The 16,125-nt window shown below is 57.0% G+C and overlaps 1 protein-coding gene across 35 annotated transcripts in view; it reads left to right on the top strand.

Annotated features, from left to right (window-relative positions):
• The window catches only part of SCRIB (scribble planar cell polarity protein), a 234,812-nt gene that overhangs the window by 85,345 nt on the left and 133,342 nt on the right, over positions 1 to 16,125 (top strand). For 33 of the 35 annotated variants that reach the window (XM_050939290.1, XM_050939297.1, XM_050939304.1 and 30 more), the window contains 7 exons: positions 1,290 to 1,379; positions 1,818 to 1,895; positions 6,004 to 6,318; positions 7,118 to 7,198; positions 12,466 to 12,723; positions 12,979 to 13,089; positions 15,511 to 15,687. In XM_050939290.1, the coding sequence (XP_050795247.1) occupies positions 1,290 to 1,379; positions 1,818 to 1,895; positions 6,004 to 6,318; positions 7,118 to 7,198; positions 12,466 to 12,723; positions 12,979 to 13,089; positions 15,511 to 15,687 (1,110 nt within the window). Of the gene's footprint in view, positions 1 to 1,289; positions 1,380 to 1,817; positions 1,896 to 6,003; positions 6,319 to 7,117; positions 7,199 to 7,291; positions 7,509 to 12,465; positions 12,724 to 12,978; positions 13,090 to 15,510; positions 15,688 to 16,125 lie in introns of those variants that run through there. The other 2 variants (XM_050939301.1, XM_050939325.1) reach the window with 2 other exon arrangements.

The following is a 16,125-nucleotide window of genomic DNA, read 5'->3' on the forward strand; positions in this document are numbered from 1 at the left end:
TTGCCATGACATATCTCTGAGAAGCACCTAGCAGGGACCATGCCAGAAACAGGCTACCAGAGAAGATGGCCCAATCTGCTCTGACCTCCCACCTCAGTGCAGTCTCTGGGGATGGCCCCAGCTGTGTGTGCTTTTAGAGCTTGATGCCTCTGCAGCAGCCTTTCTCTGCTCTAGACTTTGTTTCCAGAGAAGTGACATCTGGAAGGCAGCGAATTTCTTCCCATTTCCTTCCTCCCACACCAGCACCCTTCTCTCCCCAGGGGCTCTCTGTGCATTTCCATCACCACTGCTCAGTGGGCTCTCCTCACCTGGCTCCTTGGGCCTATGACACTCAGCAAGCCCCAGGAGCACCTCCTTCTTTCCCTGTCACTGAGGGAGTGCGAACCGAACACCTCTTCACACAGCACTTTCTGCTGGCCCTGGATTTAGGCATAGCCAGCTGAGGCCCAGACACAGTACAAACTGCTCTCAGGGCTAGGGAGAGTGCTAAGCAGGTGGGACAGGGGGAGTGGGAGAGCTGAGAAGGAAGGAGGCTGTTGAATGCCCCAGTCAGAATCCTGAGTCTGCCTGTCCCTGAGGAGAGAAGAGGAAGCAGCTGCCTCATCCTGTTTGCAGCCAGTAGGGCAAGGGGGGTAATTTGATCAGAGCTATGCATTGGTGTTGCTCTGTGTGTGGGAGCCAAGTGCAGGCCATGTTAGAGTCAGGAGGGGCCCTTAATTTCACAGCACCTGCATAGAATTGGACCCCAAAGGAAAGGAGACCAAGATTGGGAGGTGGTACAGACACCATCTCTGGCTCCTGTCACTCGCCATTTGGCTCAATTCTACCCCTTGCCAGCCCCCCAGCTTCTGTTCAGTCACCCCTGACTTCCCCAAGTCCCCCACAACTTCTGCTCAGTCCCTCCATACCACCCCGAGTCTCCTGCCACATCCACTGCTTTTCAGTTTGCTGTGGTGTTGGCCACAGTGTCTGATATGTTTGGGGCTTGGTTGGGGCTTGGGATAAAGGTTAGGGACAGATCCATGGAGAAGGGGCTGATTGATGTCATGGCTTTGGGCACTAACAACCAGATGTGGCCGCCACCCCATCCTCCAACAGCCCTTCTGCTTTGCGCAAATACATGAGCAGCCATGCACACACACAAACAAAACTCGCAGTTGTATTCATGTGTGCTGGTGTGCATGCCAGCTTGCATGCGCTCTTGTACACGCCACCCTCCTTACTCTGCAAGCTGTTTTTTTGGCATCCGCTCTGCACTGAGCTGTGATCTGTTTCCATTTTGCTTGCAGCTGACCCTGACTATCCTGCGGCAGACAGGGGGGCTGGGCATCAGCATTGCAGGGGGCAAAGGCTCCACTCCCTACAAGGGTGATGACGAGGTAAGAAGCTGGGCTGCCCAAGCGGGGAAGTGCCTGCCTGCTCTAGGGCAGGATCTGTCTATCTAGAAGTGAGGTGGGCCCCATCATGGCAGTGCCTGACCCCTGTGTGTGCTGAGCCTGCTCTGTGGATGTGCTGGGGGCACATAGGGCAAGGCAGGGCTCGCCTTAGCCCCTCTTGAAAGCAGGAGTCTGGAAGGGCTGAGATAGGGGGAAGGTGTCATCTCTGGAGCATGGGTTCTGGGCTGAACCACCAGTACTTCCCTGTGGTCACAATGTAGTAACCAGAGACAGCACCACTCCTCCTAGGCCTGGGCATTCCCCTCCCAATAATATACACCACCAGGAGGGGGAATTCCTCCTTCTCTGCTTCCCCAGTAACATCAGCTTCTGGGATGAAGGGCCTGCTCTCCTCTTGCTAACATGACACTTTGATTCCAGGGCATCTTTATTTCCCGTGTGTCAGAGGAGGGCCCTGCAGCCCGAGCAGGAGTCCGTGTCGGGGACAAGCTCCTGGAGGTAAGAGCCCAGCTTCTGTGAAACGGCAAGGTATAGTGCTGGGGGGTGCTGATTGTGGGCTGCAGGCATGGCTCCGATATCTAATTATGAAGATGATTATTTTTTTGTATTGCTGTCATGCCTAGGGCTCCTAATCAGGGATTGGGGCCCCATTGTGCTAGGAGCTGTACAAACACAGAACAAAACTTCCCTGCCCCAGTGAGGTTGCAGTTGAACTAGTATCATTAACCTTCAGTCATACCTTAACAACTGAGACTGCTGCTGCACTGATCTCTCCAGCACTGAGACAACCCCATGCCCCAAGTGGGCAGAGAACCCCTGTTCCCTGTCTGCCTTGCTGCCCCACTGGCTGATCAGTTGGCCTTTGAGCACGGAGTCACTTTCTGCTTCCTTGCCCTCTTCCCTGGATATGGGAAGAGGAGTCCGGCACAAGACTAGCTCATCCCCAGAGACCCTGCAACCACTGCCTAGCATGCTGACAAAAAGTGACTCATTTTCTTGTACTCCACCTTTGATCTGTATCCCCTTGTTGTTTCTAGTTTTAGGCTGAGGGTATGACTACACTGAAATCACGATTCAGGAAGCGATTACAGCTTATGGAGACATATCCAAGCTACGTTTAATGTAGCTTGCTTGGGTACTGGAGCAGTGAAGATGCGGCAGTCTACATCGCAGTGTGGGCTGTACAAGCCCATCCAGACGTGTGGGTAATTACTTGTGGGGCTAGCCCGCACTCAAGTGCACATGCCACAGCTTTGCTGCTCCAATGTCCACACTAGCTAGATGAACCCTAACTCAGGTGTGTTTACAGGAGCTGCAGTCACCAGACATACTCTTACACTGGAAGCTCTCTGGGGCAGGGACTGTCTTTTTGTTCTGTGTTTGTACCTAGCACAGTGGGGTCCTGGTCCATCACGGGGACTCCGAGGGCCTCTGATAGTAAATAATAATAAGACCCACTACCCCTCCCTCCTCAAAAAATCTTTAAAAACTGCTGAGTCCTGCAAGATTCAATTCCCATGAGTAGCCAGCTTCTGAAGCGTGGACGGGCCAGTGCAGGGAGCAAATGGTACATTACAGAATTGGGAGGAATGGCAATCAGCATTCAGGCCAGAGAAATAACACAAGGGGTCTGTAACAAGAGCTCAGCTCCCTATTCATGCCACTCCTTATGGTCCCCCCTTGTTTCCTGTCCTCCTGAGTGCAGCCAGCAACTTGGTAGCATTTATGGGAATGGGCATCATTCTGCTTACACAGACCAGTCTTGCTCACTACTCACCATGGGCACTGAATGAAGCAGGGATTATGTAGAAAAAAATTCTGTGAGATCATGGAATTAAAGACTGGATCATGCTGCTGTCACAGTGGCAAGCTTAATTCTGGCATTTCCTAATTTATCAGTGCCTGGTTTTTCAACCTTAATAGCATTATTTAAATTAATCGTTCCATAGATTTGAAGGCTGGACTGGTCTGACCTCCAGTATGACACAGGCCATTAAATTTCACCCAGTTGTTCCTGTATTGAGTCAATTACTTTTGTTTGGCTGAAGCATCTTTGAGAATGGCATTGTGTCTGGGTCTGGGTCTGGAGACATCCAGAGATGGAGAGCCACTGTGGCAGGGAAATTCCATCATAATTAACTCTTTGATAGACGGAATGCCACACGGGGCATGTCTACTCTGCACAGTCAGCCTGGGTGTTGGCACGCAGGTTCGAGCTCTCGGGTTAACCTGGCCCACGTATGAGTACTCCCACAGCAAAACCCTACCCACATTACTGTGTCTTCCCTGTTTCTGCACTCTCCCGTGTGTGCTGGGGGACATGCCCATGGGTTTTTGTGCTGAGATGCTCTAGGATTCTTTCCCAGTCAGTTGTGGAAGAGCTTGTCTGTTCCTTGGGAGAACCTGTGGGAAGGGCATTGGAGGTCTATCACCGCTCAAGTGAACTTGTCTGCAGCCTCACTGCAAAGTGTGTGAGTTCCAGTTTGGGCTTTAACCCAGACGCTCAGCCGTTCGAGCAAGAACTGGTTCAAAGAAGCATGTTTGAGAGTTTAGTGTGTGGATGGTAAGAGGGTTTGGACACAGACCTGTCGGATCACAGACTAGGAATACAGTGCAGACATACCCATAGGCTTAGGACTCCTGAGTACTGTTTCTGGTGCTGGAAGGGGAGTGTAGTCTATTTGTTAGGGCAGAAGATTGAAGGTTATTGACTCCTCAATGCTATTTGGTACTGTTGCTTTATATTGACATAGTGCTCATTCATCTGTGTATCTCAAAGTGGAGGTGAGTATGTATGCGTAGCCCCATTTTAGAGGTGGCATAGCCAAGCCCATAGGATTGGCATATTCTTTCTGAAAGGCGGGTGGGACTTTTGATCTGCCCTATCAGAAACCTGGGTTCTGCTCCCAGCTCAGCCCCTTAGTTAGTTGCACAGTGAAAGGTGGGGAACAATACTTGCCTGTGCACAAGGGTAGGCCTAGCTCAGTAATAAAGGCTGTGGTGGGAAGAGACATACTAAGGTCAGTCAGTGGAAGATGTGAGACTTGCTCTCGCCTGGCTGCCAGCCCAGGGCCCCTTTCCCTAGGCCAAAGAGCATTTTGATGTGAAATTCAGCAGCAGCAACAGGAAGATCCTCCAGCTCCCTCCCTTGTCCCCAAACCAGCTAGTGTCCTCTGCACCAGCCTAGCCACTCTTCCCCTACAGCTGTTCCCGAATCCCCCAGCACAATAGGGGCCACAGGTGTCTCCTTCTGGGGCTCAGCTTTGGTGTTGGCAGCTGTGCATCATCGGAAGGAGAGGGGATGGTGCAGGGTGTGTGTGTGGGGTGGCTCCCTCAGGGAAGCTCCCTAGGGAGTTGGAGTGTGTGAGGGCTCTCCCTGTGGGGTTGAGGTGTATGTGTGGGGATTCCCTCTGGGGTCAGTGTTTGTGTGGGGTTCCCTGTGGGGTTGGTGTGTGTGAGAGATTCCGTGTGTGGTCGGTGTGTGTGTGTGGGGGGCTCCCTGTGAGGTCGATGTGTGTAGGGGGGCTCCCTGTGGGGTCGGTCTGTGGGGGTGGGGGGGCATTCCCTACGGGATTGGTGTGTGTGGCAGTTCCCTGTAGGGTCAGTGTGTGTGTGTGTGTGTGTGTGTGTGTGTGTGGGAGGGGGGGCGGGGCTCCATGTGGGGTGGGGTGTGTGTGTGTGTGTGTGGGCTCCCTGTGGGGTCCGTGTGTGTAGGGGGGCTCCCTGTGGGGTAAGTGTCTGTGGGGAGGATCTGTTCCCTGTGGGGTTGGTGTGTGTGTAAGTGGCTCCATGTGGGGTTGAGAGGGTCACTGTGGGGTTGATGTGTGGGGGGGCTCCCTGTGGGGTCGTTGCATGTGTGTGTGAGGCTCCATTTGGGGTGGGATGTGTGGGGCAGGGGTCTCCCTGCGGGGCTGGGGGTGTCACTGTGGGGTTGATGTGTGTAGGGGGGCTCCCAATGGGGTTGGTGTGTGTGGGGAGGGTGTTCCCTGTGAGGTGGGGTGGGGGCTCCCTGTGGGGTGGTGTGTGTGTGCGGGGCTCCCTGTGGGGTTGGTGTGTGTAGGGAGTCTACCTGTGGGGTGGTGTGTGGGGGGGGGGGGCTCCCTGTGGGGTCTGTGTGTGTGTAGGGGGTCTCCCTGTGGGGTGGGGGGTGTGTGTGGGAGGCTCCATGTGGGGTGGGGTGTGTGGGGCAGGGGTCTCCCTGCAGGGCCGGGGGGCTCCCTGTGGGGTTGGTGTGTGTAGAGGGGCTCCCTGTGGGGTAGATCTGTGTTTGTGTGGTGGGGGGGCATTCCCTGCGGGGTTTGTTGTGTGTGGCGGTTTCCTGTGGGGTCGGTGTGTGTGTGCGGGGCTCCATGTGGGGTGGTGTGTGTGTGTGGGAGGCTCCATGTGGGGTGGTGTGTGTAGGGTGTCTCCCTGTGGGGTGGTGTGTGTGTGTGGGAGGCTCCCTGAGGGGTGGTGTGTGGGAGGCAGGGGTCTCCCTGCAGCGCTGGGGGGGGGGTCACTGTGGGGTCGATGTGCGTGGGGGGGCTCCTTGTGAGTTTGGGGGAGTGTTGGGGGGGTTGGGGACTCCCCGTGCCAGCCTCCTACCGTGATCCCTGTCCCTGCCCAGGTGAATGGAGTAGCCCTGCACTGTGCGGAGCACCACGTGGCAGTGGAGGCGCTGCGTGGCTCAGGCAGCTCCGTCTCCATGACGGTGCTTCGGGAGCGGATGGTGGAGCCCGAGAACGCCATCACGGTTACACCGCTGCGCCCCGAGGACGATTACAGCCCACGAGAGCCACGGGGTGGCCTGTGCTTTCCAGAGCGGCCTGAGGGAGCGCCACCCACAGACAGATTCTCCACCTGCCTCATGCGCAATGAGAAGGGACTGGGCTTCAGCATTGCCGGGGGCAAGGGCTCCACGCCCTACAGGGCGGGTGACACGGTGAGCCAGCAGGGGGGCCTTCGGGAGAGCACCGCCTGATGTCTCTGCAGGCTGGGTCTCCCCGAGCCCCTGGGGGAGGGGCGCTCTGCCCCATCTGTATGCAGGGCAGGTGGGGGCAGGGGAAGGGGTCTCCCTGAGCCCCTTGGGGAGGGGAGCTCAGCCCCCATGTCACAGGGCAGGTAGGTGTGGGGGGAAGGGGGTCTCCCTGAGCTCCCGGGGGAGGAGTGCTCTGCCCCGTCTGTGTGCAGGGCAGGTGGGTGCAGGGGTAGGGGGGTCTCCCTGAGCCCCCAGGGGAGAGGAGCTCAGCCCCCATATCTCAGGGCAGGTGGGCATGAGGGGAGGGGAGCTCAGCCCCAGATCTCTGCAGGCCGGGGGACAGGTGGCTTTTCCCTGCACTCCTATGGGGGTGTCATTAGCTCTGTGCCAGGCAGAGGAGCTCAGGCGGGCAGGGGTGGGGGTGGGGGTGGGGCTGGCAGTGGTTGCCAGTGACATTCAGTCCTGGCTCCCCCTCCTCTCAGCTTGTGTATTCTGAGCTTCCGCTGAGTCAGGCTTTCCTGGAGCCAGAGGCTCCATGCAGGGTTTGGGGGCTGAGGAGTCCGAGGGTGAGATGTGGAATGGCCAGAGTCAGAAGGGGGATGGGGAGTGAGGGAGTGGTGTGATAGAGGGGCAGGGGGCTTTGGTCCTGGTGGGAAGGGGGCTGAGGGTCTGGGACTTGACCAGCTGCTGGGAAGGGATCTGGATGTGGAGGCGCTCCAGTGATGAGGTTGGGGCTGCCCTGACCCCCATGGCTCTGTTTCAGGGGATCTTTATCTCGCGGATCGCAGAGGGTGGTGCGGCCCATCGGGACGGGACGCTGCACGTTGGAGACCGGGTCATCTCGGTGAGTGCGTGGGGCCTTGGGGCAGCCATGGGAGGGAGGCGTAGTGCTGGTGAGTCTCGCCAGAAGCCTGTTGTTTACTGTTTCTGTTCATAGGAGTTAGGAAAGCAGATCCCACTGTCCCTCCTCAGCCCCTCCTGCATGGGTCTGTCTCCTTGTCACTTGACCTCTGGGCTCCTTTCCCAGCTCCTAGGGCCCAAGAGAGAACAGCAGCTCCCACTCATGCTGTCCCAGCCTGTCACCAGCTTTGACCGGCTCTTGGCAAGGCTGGTGCCCACCCTTACACAGTGAACGCTCGAACCACAGTACCTTGGTGAGTCCCTCCAGCAGCGCTGGCTGCACTGGGGAGTTGCGGCCCCCTGATGCTTCACTGGGTAGGTGGGGTCTGCTCCCCCGTTGGGCTCTGCGAAGCAGCACTACATAGGGTGGACACGTCTTCCCCTTAGGGCCCTGTGGGTGCTGCCCAGGGGATCAGTGACTCTTGCCCGCATTGGTGGCAGTTGTTCCCTCCAGAAAGCCAGGGGGTCAGTGTAGGCGTTAGATGGAGAGGGGAGGGTTGTCAAGCCAAGCGCTGGGCCCAGGGGGACTTGGTGCAACCTTTCTCCTGGTCTTTCATTTGAAGCTTTGGTCCCCAGTTCCTGCTGCTGCTTGTGCCAGTGATCAGATCCCACCTCTGCCTCTAACCTCGGACCTCTCTGCTAATCTTGTCACTTGCGCTCCTTCCTGCCCCCTTTCCCCGAGCTCGCATGCTGCCTCTGAGCGAATGGAAGCTCCTGCATCCTGGTGCTGGTGGTGGGTTTCTAGTCCAGCTGCTGTGGTAAGAGCAAGAGTTACCACAGAGCTGGTGCGGGTAAGCACTGATACAGCCTTGTCAGTGCTGGCTTCTGTCTGCTCTATCCCTGGGCCTGGGGTCTGCGCTGTTTTCCCTTTCTCATGAAAACCCTTTGGAGCACTGAGCTGGGCCTGGCACCATTTTTCTTCATATGGGGCTTGGGTGGCCCAGCATCTCTCCCTCTGTCCCTCCTTCCCTCTGTCCCTCCTTCCCTGCTCCTCTTCTTCTAGGCCTTCCAAAATTGAGCCGTGGCCTGGACAGCAGCTGATCCCAGGGAGCTGCCTAGATTAGCTAGAGCCCTGTGGGGTGTCTCCGCATGCTGTACTATGGGGATTGTGTAGCTGTAGCCAGTTGGCACCCCCTGCAGTGTTGTCAGAAAGACTCTCGAGCTGTTTGTTAGACTGCAGTCTGTCTTCTCAGGGTGGGAAGATGAGGCCATTTCAGCATTCCTCAGTGTCAGCAGTGTGGGTAGGCTGCCCCCTCAGCCTGTTCTCTGCACGGATCAGGGCTTGTATGAAGGGTATTTGGTTTCAGTGCACACATAGGCCTTGCTGTCATCAATCATTTTGGTCAGTGGTTCTCAGCCAGGGGTACATGTACCCCTGTGGGTATGCAGAGGTCTTCACGGGGGTACATCAGCTCATCTAGAGATTTGCCTAGTTTTACAACAGGTTACATTAGAAGCACTAGCGACGTCAGCACCAAACTCAAATTTCATACGGACAATGACTTGGTTATACTGCTCCGTAGACTACACTTATGTATGTTTATGTCTGATTCTGTAAGCAAGTAGATTTTAAGTGAGGTGAAACATAAGGTATGCAAGGCAAATTAGACTCCTGAAAGGGGTACAGTAGTCTGGAAAGGTTGAGAGCCACTGTTCTTGGTGACATGATGCATGTGGTGTCATTGCTTGTATAGAAAAAGTAGCCTCCTCTGCCTCCACTGGCACATTCCTGCTCGCGCGAGCCTATTGCCCATGCTTGAGTATGCACAGTAACAAGAGACTGCAGTGCTGAGCTTCAGAGTCTAGCACTTGGGACCATGGGAATCAGTGCAGTATCAGTCCATAGAGAGAGATCCTTTCCTCCTCCAGCCTAACTGCTGCTTTCCTGGTCTGGGCGTTGCACAGAGCACTCTGCATTTTAGCAACGACTTTTGCAGGCCATGGCCTCTCCAGCAGCTGTTTGTCTCCTGACAAGAGCTGCCACTATGCCTTTTACCCTCCTGCGGTGCAGGATGGCTTTGTTGCTGCTAGGATGGCATCTCCCCACGGGAGCATCCAGTGGCCCTGTGGGCTGGGATTCCATCCCCACCTGCTAAGTGTCTGTAGACCTACGGCGTTCCTACTTCCTGACCGTTCTGTGGAGCTCTGTGAATTGGAGCCTGTGCAGAATGCCTAGAAGCCAGTGCCCCGTGGTTCACCTAGATTGGCCCTGTGGGACTGCTGTGACTCTTTGAAGTGGGTGTTTCTAATTCTTCCTTGAAGGTTTGATGACTTTCTGTCAGCCTCCAAAATATGAGAATCCAGGTCAAAACGCAGGACCTTGGCCAGCGAGAGGCCCCATGTTAATCTATTTCTTACAAAGACTTCAACTGGGCAGCACCTGCCTGTCCTTACTGGGCAGGTTTTCAGTAGGTGATAGTCCTGGCATGTACAAGTGTGAGTTTGTGACCATCTCCAGGGTCTGAATGAGGCAGTTGGGCAGACCTTGGCATGCTGCGGGCAGGAGACAGGCAGGCTGCCTCTGAGTGCTGCAAGCAGGCAGATGCCAGTACATGGATCTGTGAGGAAGAGCAAGCATCCAGTGCCCATGGTGCCAGCTGGGGATATCAGTTCTTAGGCCTTAGCTCCCACCAGTCCTAAGGGGCCTATATTTTCCTGAGAAAAGAAATACAGCGCAGCTTCCTACTCTCATCCTTGTCCTCAAAACCTCCTCTGCACCCTTCTTCTGCGGGAGGCCTGCCCTCTGCTGGGGAGGCCGGGGATGGGGGGCTTTGAGCATGTGGATTGAGGGACCCAACCAAAGTCTTTTTCCAAACTTAACACCCCAAAAACATGCCTGTGGTTGGCTACTAATGCTCCAGTCCTCACCCCTGTTCTGACCAGTCTTTCTCCTTCATTGTGAATAATATCCCTGATCAATGGCTATGTGTGTTAGAAGGTAACTAGAACTCTCTTGAAGCTGGGGGGGACAGGCCAGAGGAGATGGAATGAAGGGCAGAAGGCATATAGGAGTGGGAAGAGAGGGCAGGGACCCCAGGTCGTGATGGGTGGTACAGGATTGGGGACACAGAGTAGGGAGTGGGGGTGGGGCGGAACTGAGGAGGTACAGGATTGAGGATGGAGGGCAAGGAGCCCAGGAGGGGAAGGTACCAGACTGGGGACACAGGGCTGGGCCTAGGGCAGAGAGGGCTCCCTGGATTTTGGGGTGGAGGGAGAGGGCAGTCAGTTGGCAGCAACAGAATTGGGGATGGAGCAGATGGTAGTGAACTAGATGGAAGTGAGAGGGCAGTGGCAGCTCTTTGCTTACACAAAGATGGAGATTGGGCTCCAGTCACTGGGAGATACAGCCTCTCTGTGGCACGGGACCATGTAGGGAGCTGCTTGCACAGAGGGCAGCTGGTAGTTTTCCCTTTCTCTGGGCATTGGGCAGCCCCGCCTGCTCTTACTGGCCCTGCTCTGTCTGGCCATGACAGGGCTAGGCTGAGGTTACAGAGGAAAACTTGCTCTGTGTGTGAGCACAGCACCCTGAGCTGCAGCCTGGGTCCAGCCTGGGTCCAAGATGAAGAACAGTGCTCAGCAGGCCAAGGGCAGTTCGCAAAGCCAGACCTCAGTCCAGAGAGGCTGTGTAGCTGCTGCAGGTATGTCTGGTGCAGCTGGTGGGTCTTGGCTCCTAGTGGCCCCTGGGACCTAGTGGCTGGGTTTATTCTCCACCTCCTACTCTCTCTCTCCCCATCCCCAGAGCCTCTTGCTTTGTATATGTTTGGGATGGGCTCTCTCCCCATCCCTGGTACTCAGTGTGATCAGAAGAGTCTTCACCAAGAGGGCTCTCATGGACTGCTCACTGTGGGGGCCGAGGGAGAGTCCCTCCCATCCATGTCTGTGGTATGGTCAGAAGGAGAACCCTGCACTTCCAGTGTTCCTCTTGATTGGGCTGGAAAGTGGCTCCGGGGAGGAGGTGATGGGGTAGGTAATGTAGATTGGAACCAGGGATGTCAGGAGGTGCCTCACCTCAGGCTTCTTTGGTTCAAGCTCGTGTGGCTTAGGTGGGGTGTGAAGTTTGCTCTCTGGAGTGAATAGTGCCGGGTCTGGTGAGGGTGAGGATGAGGCTGGTTGTGGGCATTGTCACCGGGATCCACATATCCCGCTGAGGCCTGCTGGGAGAATGCTTAAGGCCCAGTCTGTGGATGGCTGGCTCTGTCTGGGAGCTCCTTTCTGGTGCAGAGCTGGGGCTTAGCTGTAACATTTCCAGCCAGCCCTTTGGATCCCAGACCCTGCTTGTCCTGGGCATTACAAGTCTCTGGCTCATTTCAGAGCAGAGTTGTAGCCCTTTTGGTTTCCCAGGGCCCCTTGGTAGGCCTTGCTCTGACAGATCGGAGGAAATATGGTGTTATTACACCTAGGAGGGCAGTACCCAGTGGTGATGAAGGGCCACCATGAATCATCCTGAGGGTGGGAAATGAGGCACCCCATGAGGACCAATTCATCTCCCACTCTGCTCGCTGTGAGAGGCAGAGGCTCCACTATACCCACGGTGGCCTGGTATGTTTGGGCTCTGCCTTGGGGGCATGGCAGGACCAGCAGGTGCTTCAGAACTACTATGTCCACAAGAATAATAACTGAAGAGTTTATTGCTTGAGCAATGATTTTCCTTCTGAATGTGGCAATCTCCTGCCAGGAAGCGTCTCTCCAGCCTCTTCCCGCGCTGGGATCTTCCTGGCCCTCATTCCTGTAGTGTGGCCCCTTGAAGCTGGCATTTGTGATCTTGCAGGAGAGCTGGGGTGGGGGAGTCTGTGCAGAGCCAGTGCAGGGTGAGGCGCAGTTTCCTGGGTACTTATTAAACAGGAGCAGACTTGTGGGGATGGCTGGCTTGTGTGATGGGACTCCAGGAAGCTGGGTCTTGGGGCTTAGCCGATGTGCTCTCCTCATACATTGCTGAGGCACTGGCTGCTGCTCTGGGCTCTGCCATGTAAGGTGGTGGGAGGGGGCATTGATGGGCAGCTAGATGGCTGGCTAGAAGAGGGGTTATGGCCAAGTGGGATATCGGCAGCTACTCAGGGCTCTGCCTTCTAGGGAGGGGTAGTGTTGGTGAGGCACATGGTGGTTTGGCTCAGGACAGTGGGGGACAGGGTGCTGGGATCCCGTGTGATGCTCAGCAAAGTGCCTGGCAGGGCAGGGGTGATGTGCTGACACTGGGTTTGCGGGTTGTTCTAGATCAATGGGGTAGACATGACAGAAGCCAGGCATGATCAGGCAGTAGCGCTGCTTACCGCATCCTCCCCCACCATCGCGCTGCTGGTAGAGAGAGAGGGTGCACAGCAGCTCAGCGAGGGAGACTCACCAGTGGTGCAGCGAGTGTGCTCGCACTCCCCACCACCACCTCCTAGCCATGGGGAGAGCCCGCCTGAGGAGACGCCTCTGCTGCAAAGGAACCATCTGCCCAAAGGCCTAGAGGACCAGTACCCCATTGAGGTAAGGGATTTGGGGGTTTGATTGGCCTGGTGCTCTGTTAATTGGACAGGATTGGGGTTCCGAGCTGTCCCTCAAAGGACTGGCCACCATGTTGTCGGGCTGTTGGGAAGTGGGTGGGTCTCCCATGTGTTGCGGGAGCCTCCTTGACGCTCATTCCCAGGCAAGGTCTCTGTGTCTGGGGGAAGCTTTCTAGGCACAGTCACTGCTTGGTACTCCTTGCCCTCTCTGTGGCTTTATGCTCTTTGTTCCCTGCAGGAGATCTGTCTGGTCAAAGCTGGGGGGCCCCTGGGACTCAGCATTGTTGGAGGCAGTGACCATTCAAGCCACCCATTTGGGATTCATGAACCGGGTGTCTTTATCTCAAAGGTAGGGACCCATGTGGGCAGCCCAGTCTGGACATGTCTGAGGGAATGTGTCCACTGGGGATGGAGTCTCTAGAACAAGGAGACTGGAAGATGGAAATGCCTCAAGGAAGCTTGGGGGTGGGGGAGAAGGCAGGGGATGGAACCGTCTTGTTTTGAGGCATGAGGGTTTGAGAGGAGTCTGGGGAGGGTGTCACAGGTGTTTGGCAGCTGAGGGGGGGCAGTGGGAGGAGTCTGTGGGGAGGGTGTCACAGGGTGTTTGGCAGCTCAGGGGGGCAGTGAGAGGAGTCTGTGGGAGGGTGTCACAGGGTGTTTGGCAGCTATAGGGGGCAGTGGGAGGAGTCTGTGGGAGGGTGTCACAGGGTGTTTGGCAGGTCAGGGGGGCAGTGGGAGGAGTCTGTGGGGAGGGTGTCACGGTGTTTGGCAGCTACAGGGGGCAGTGGGAGGAGTCTGGGAGGGTGTCACAGGGTGTTTGGCAGGTCAGGGGGGCAGTGGGAGGAGTCTGTGGGGAGGGTGTCACAGGGTGTTTGGCAGCTGTAGGGGGCAGTGGGAGGAGTCTGGGGAGGGTGTCACAGGGTGTTTGGCAGCTGTAGGGGGCAGTGGGAGGAGTCTGTGGGGAGGGTGTCACAGGGTGTTGGCAGCTATAGGGGGCAGTGGGAGGAATCTGTGGGGAGTGTGTCACAGGGTGTTTGGCAGCTATAGGGGGCAGTGGGAGGAGTCTGGGGGGAGGGTGTCACAGGGTGTTTGGCAGCTCAGGGGAGCAGTGGGAGGAGTCTGGGGGGAGGGTGTCACAGGGTGTTTGACAGCTATGGGGGGCAGTGGGAGGAGTCTGTGGGGAGGGTGTCAGGGTGTTTGGCAGCTATGGGGGCAGTGGGAGGAGTCTGTGGGGAGGGTGTCACAGGGTATTTGGCAGCTATGGAGGGCAGTGGCAGGAGTCTGGGGGAGGGTGTCAAAGGATGTTTGGCAGCTCAGGGGAGCAGTGGGAGGAGTCTGTGGGAGGGTGTCGCAGGGTGTTTGGGAGCTATGGGGGCAGTGGGAGGAGTCTGGGGGGATGGTGTCACAGGGTGTTTGGCAGCTATGGGGGCAGTGGGAGGAGTCTGGGGTGGGTGTCACAGGGTGTTTGGCAGGTCAGGGGGGCAGTGGGAGGAGTCTGGGGTGGGTGTCACAGGGTGTTTGGCAGCTCAGGGGGGCAGTGGGAGGAGTCTGGGGTGGGTGTCACAGGGTATTTGGCAGCTATGGAGGGCAGTGGGAGGAGTCTGGGGGAGGGTGTCACGGTGTTTGGCAGCTATGGGGGGCAGTGGGAGGAGGCGGGGGAGGGTGTCACAGGGTGTTTGGCAGCTATGGGGGCAGTGGGAGGAGTCTGGGGGGATGGTGTCACAGGGTGTTTGGCAGCTATGGGGGCAGTGGGAGGAGTCTGGGGTGGGTGTCACAGGGTGTTTGGCAGGTCAGGGGGGCAGTGGGAGGAGTCTGGGGTGGGTGTCACAGGGTGTTTGGCAGCTCAGGGGGGCAGTGGGAGGAGTCTGGGGTGGGTGTCACAGGGTATTTGGCAGCTATGGAGGGCAGTGGGAGGAGTCTGGGGGAGGGTGTCACGGTGTTTGGCAGCTATGGGGGGCAGTGGGAGGAGGCGGGGGAGGGTGTCACAGGGTGTTTGGCAGCTATGGGGGCAGTGGGAGGAGTCTGGGGGGATGGTGTCACAGGGTGTTTGGCAGCTATGGGGGCAGTGGGAGGAGTCTGGGGTGGGTGTCACAGGGTGTTTGGCAGGTCAGGGGGGTAGTGGGAGGAGTCTGGGGTGGGTGTCACAGGGTGTTTGGCAGCTCAGGGGAGCAGTGGGAGGAGTCTGTGGGGAGGGTGTCAGGGTATTTTTTCAGCTCAGGGGAGCAGTGGGAGGAGTCTGGGGAGGGTGTCACAGGGTGTTTGGCAGCTCAGGGGGCAGTGGGAGGATCTGTGGGAGGGTGTCACAGGGTGTTTGGCAGCTATGGGGGGCAGTGGGAGGAGTCTGTGGGAGGGTGTCACAGGGTGTTTGGCAGCTCAGGGGAGCAGTGGGAGGAGTCTGTGGGGAGGGTGTCACAGGGTGTTTGGCAGCTATGGGGGGCAGTGGGAGGAGTCTGTGGGAGGGTGTCACAGGGTGTTTGGCAGCTCAGGGGAGCAGTGGGAGGAGTCTGTGGGGAGGGTATCATGGTGGGGCTTGGCAGCTCAGGGGGGCAGTGGGAGGAGTCTGTGGGGTGGGTGTCACAGGGTGTTTGGCAGCTAAGGGGAGCAGAGGGAGGAGTCCATAGAGGTTTCCTAGGGAAGCTCTGCCATTCATCTCCCTGCTGGGGAGGGTCTGCTCAGGGTGTGTATGGCTACATCAGCAGCTCTGCTAGGAGGTGGATATCTGCTCCCATCAGAGTCTCTTTCCAGCCTTAACACCAGAGGCTCTCTGCAGGTCATTCCCCATGGGCTGGCATCCCGCAGTGGCCTGCGAGTAGGGGACAGGATCCTGGAGGTCAATACTATTGACCTGCGCCATGCTACCCACCAGGAGGCTGTGAATGCCCTGCTGTCCAGTACACAGGAGCTGAGCATGTTGGTGCGACGAGATCCTCCGCCACCTGGCATGCAGGTAGGTTCTGAGAGCGGAGAGGAGCCCAGGTGGGAGCAGCAGCCCTGGTCTGGGCACAGCCTGACAACTCTACTGACAAAAGTGCATGTAGGAAAATTCACAGACACTGCCCTTGGAACTCCCCGTTAGGAAATGCAGTAGGTGGAGGTGGGTAAACTGGAGCCAGAGCTCCCTTGTATTCATAGAATATTAGGGTTGGAAGGGACCTCAAGAGATCATCTAGTCCAACCCCCTGCTCAAAGTGGGACCAATCCCCAAATGGCCCCTCAAGGGTTGAGCTCACAACCCTGGGTTTAGCAGGCCAATGCTCAAACCACTGAGCTATCCCTTCCCCCTCTGCCCAGGTCTTTATTAATATTAAATGACCCTGCTCCTGGGGGGAGACAGTTTGAGTGGGGCTGTGCCCTTGCTCCCCAGGGGGCTGTGTCCTCGAGCAGG

Source organism: Gopherus flavomarginatus, chromosome 2, assembly GCF_025201925.1.
Source record: "Gopherus flavomarginatus isolate rGopFla2 chromosome 2, rGopFla2.mat.asm, whole genome shotgun sequence".
Taxonomy (NCBI): Eukaryota; Metazoa; Chordata; order Testudines; family Testudinidae; genus Gopherus; species Gopherus flavomarginatus.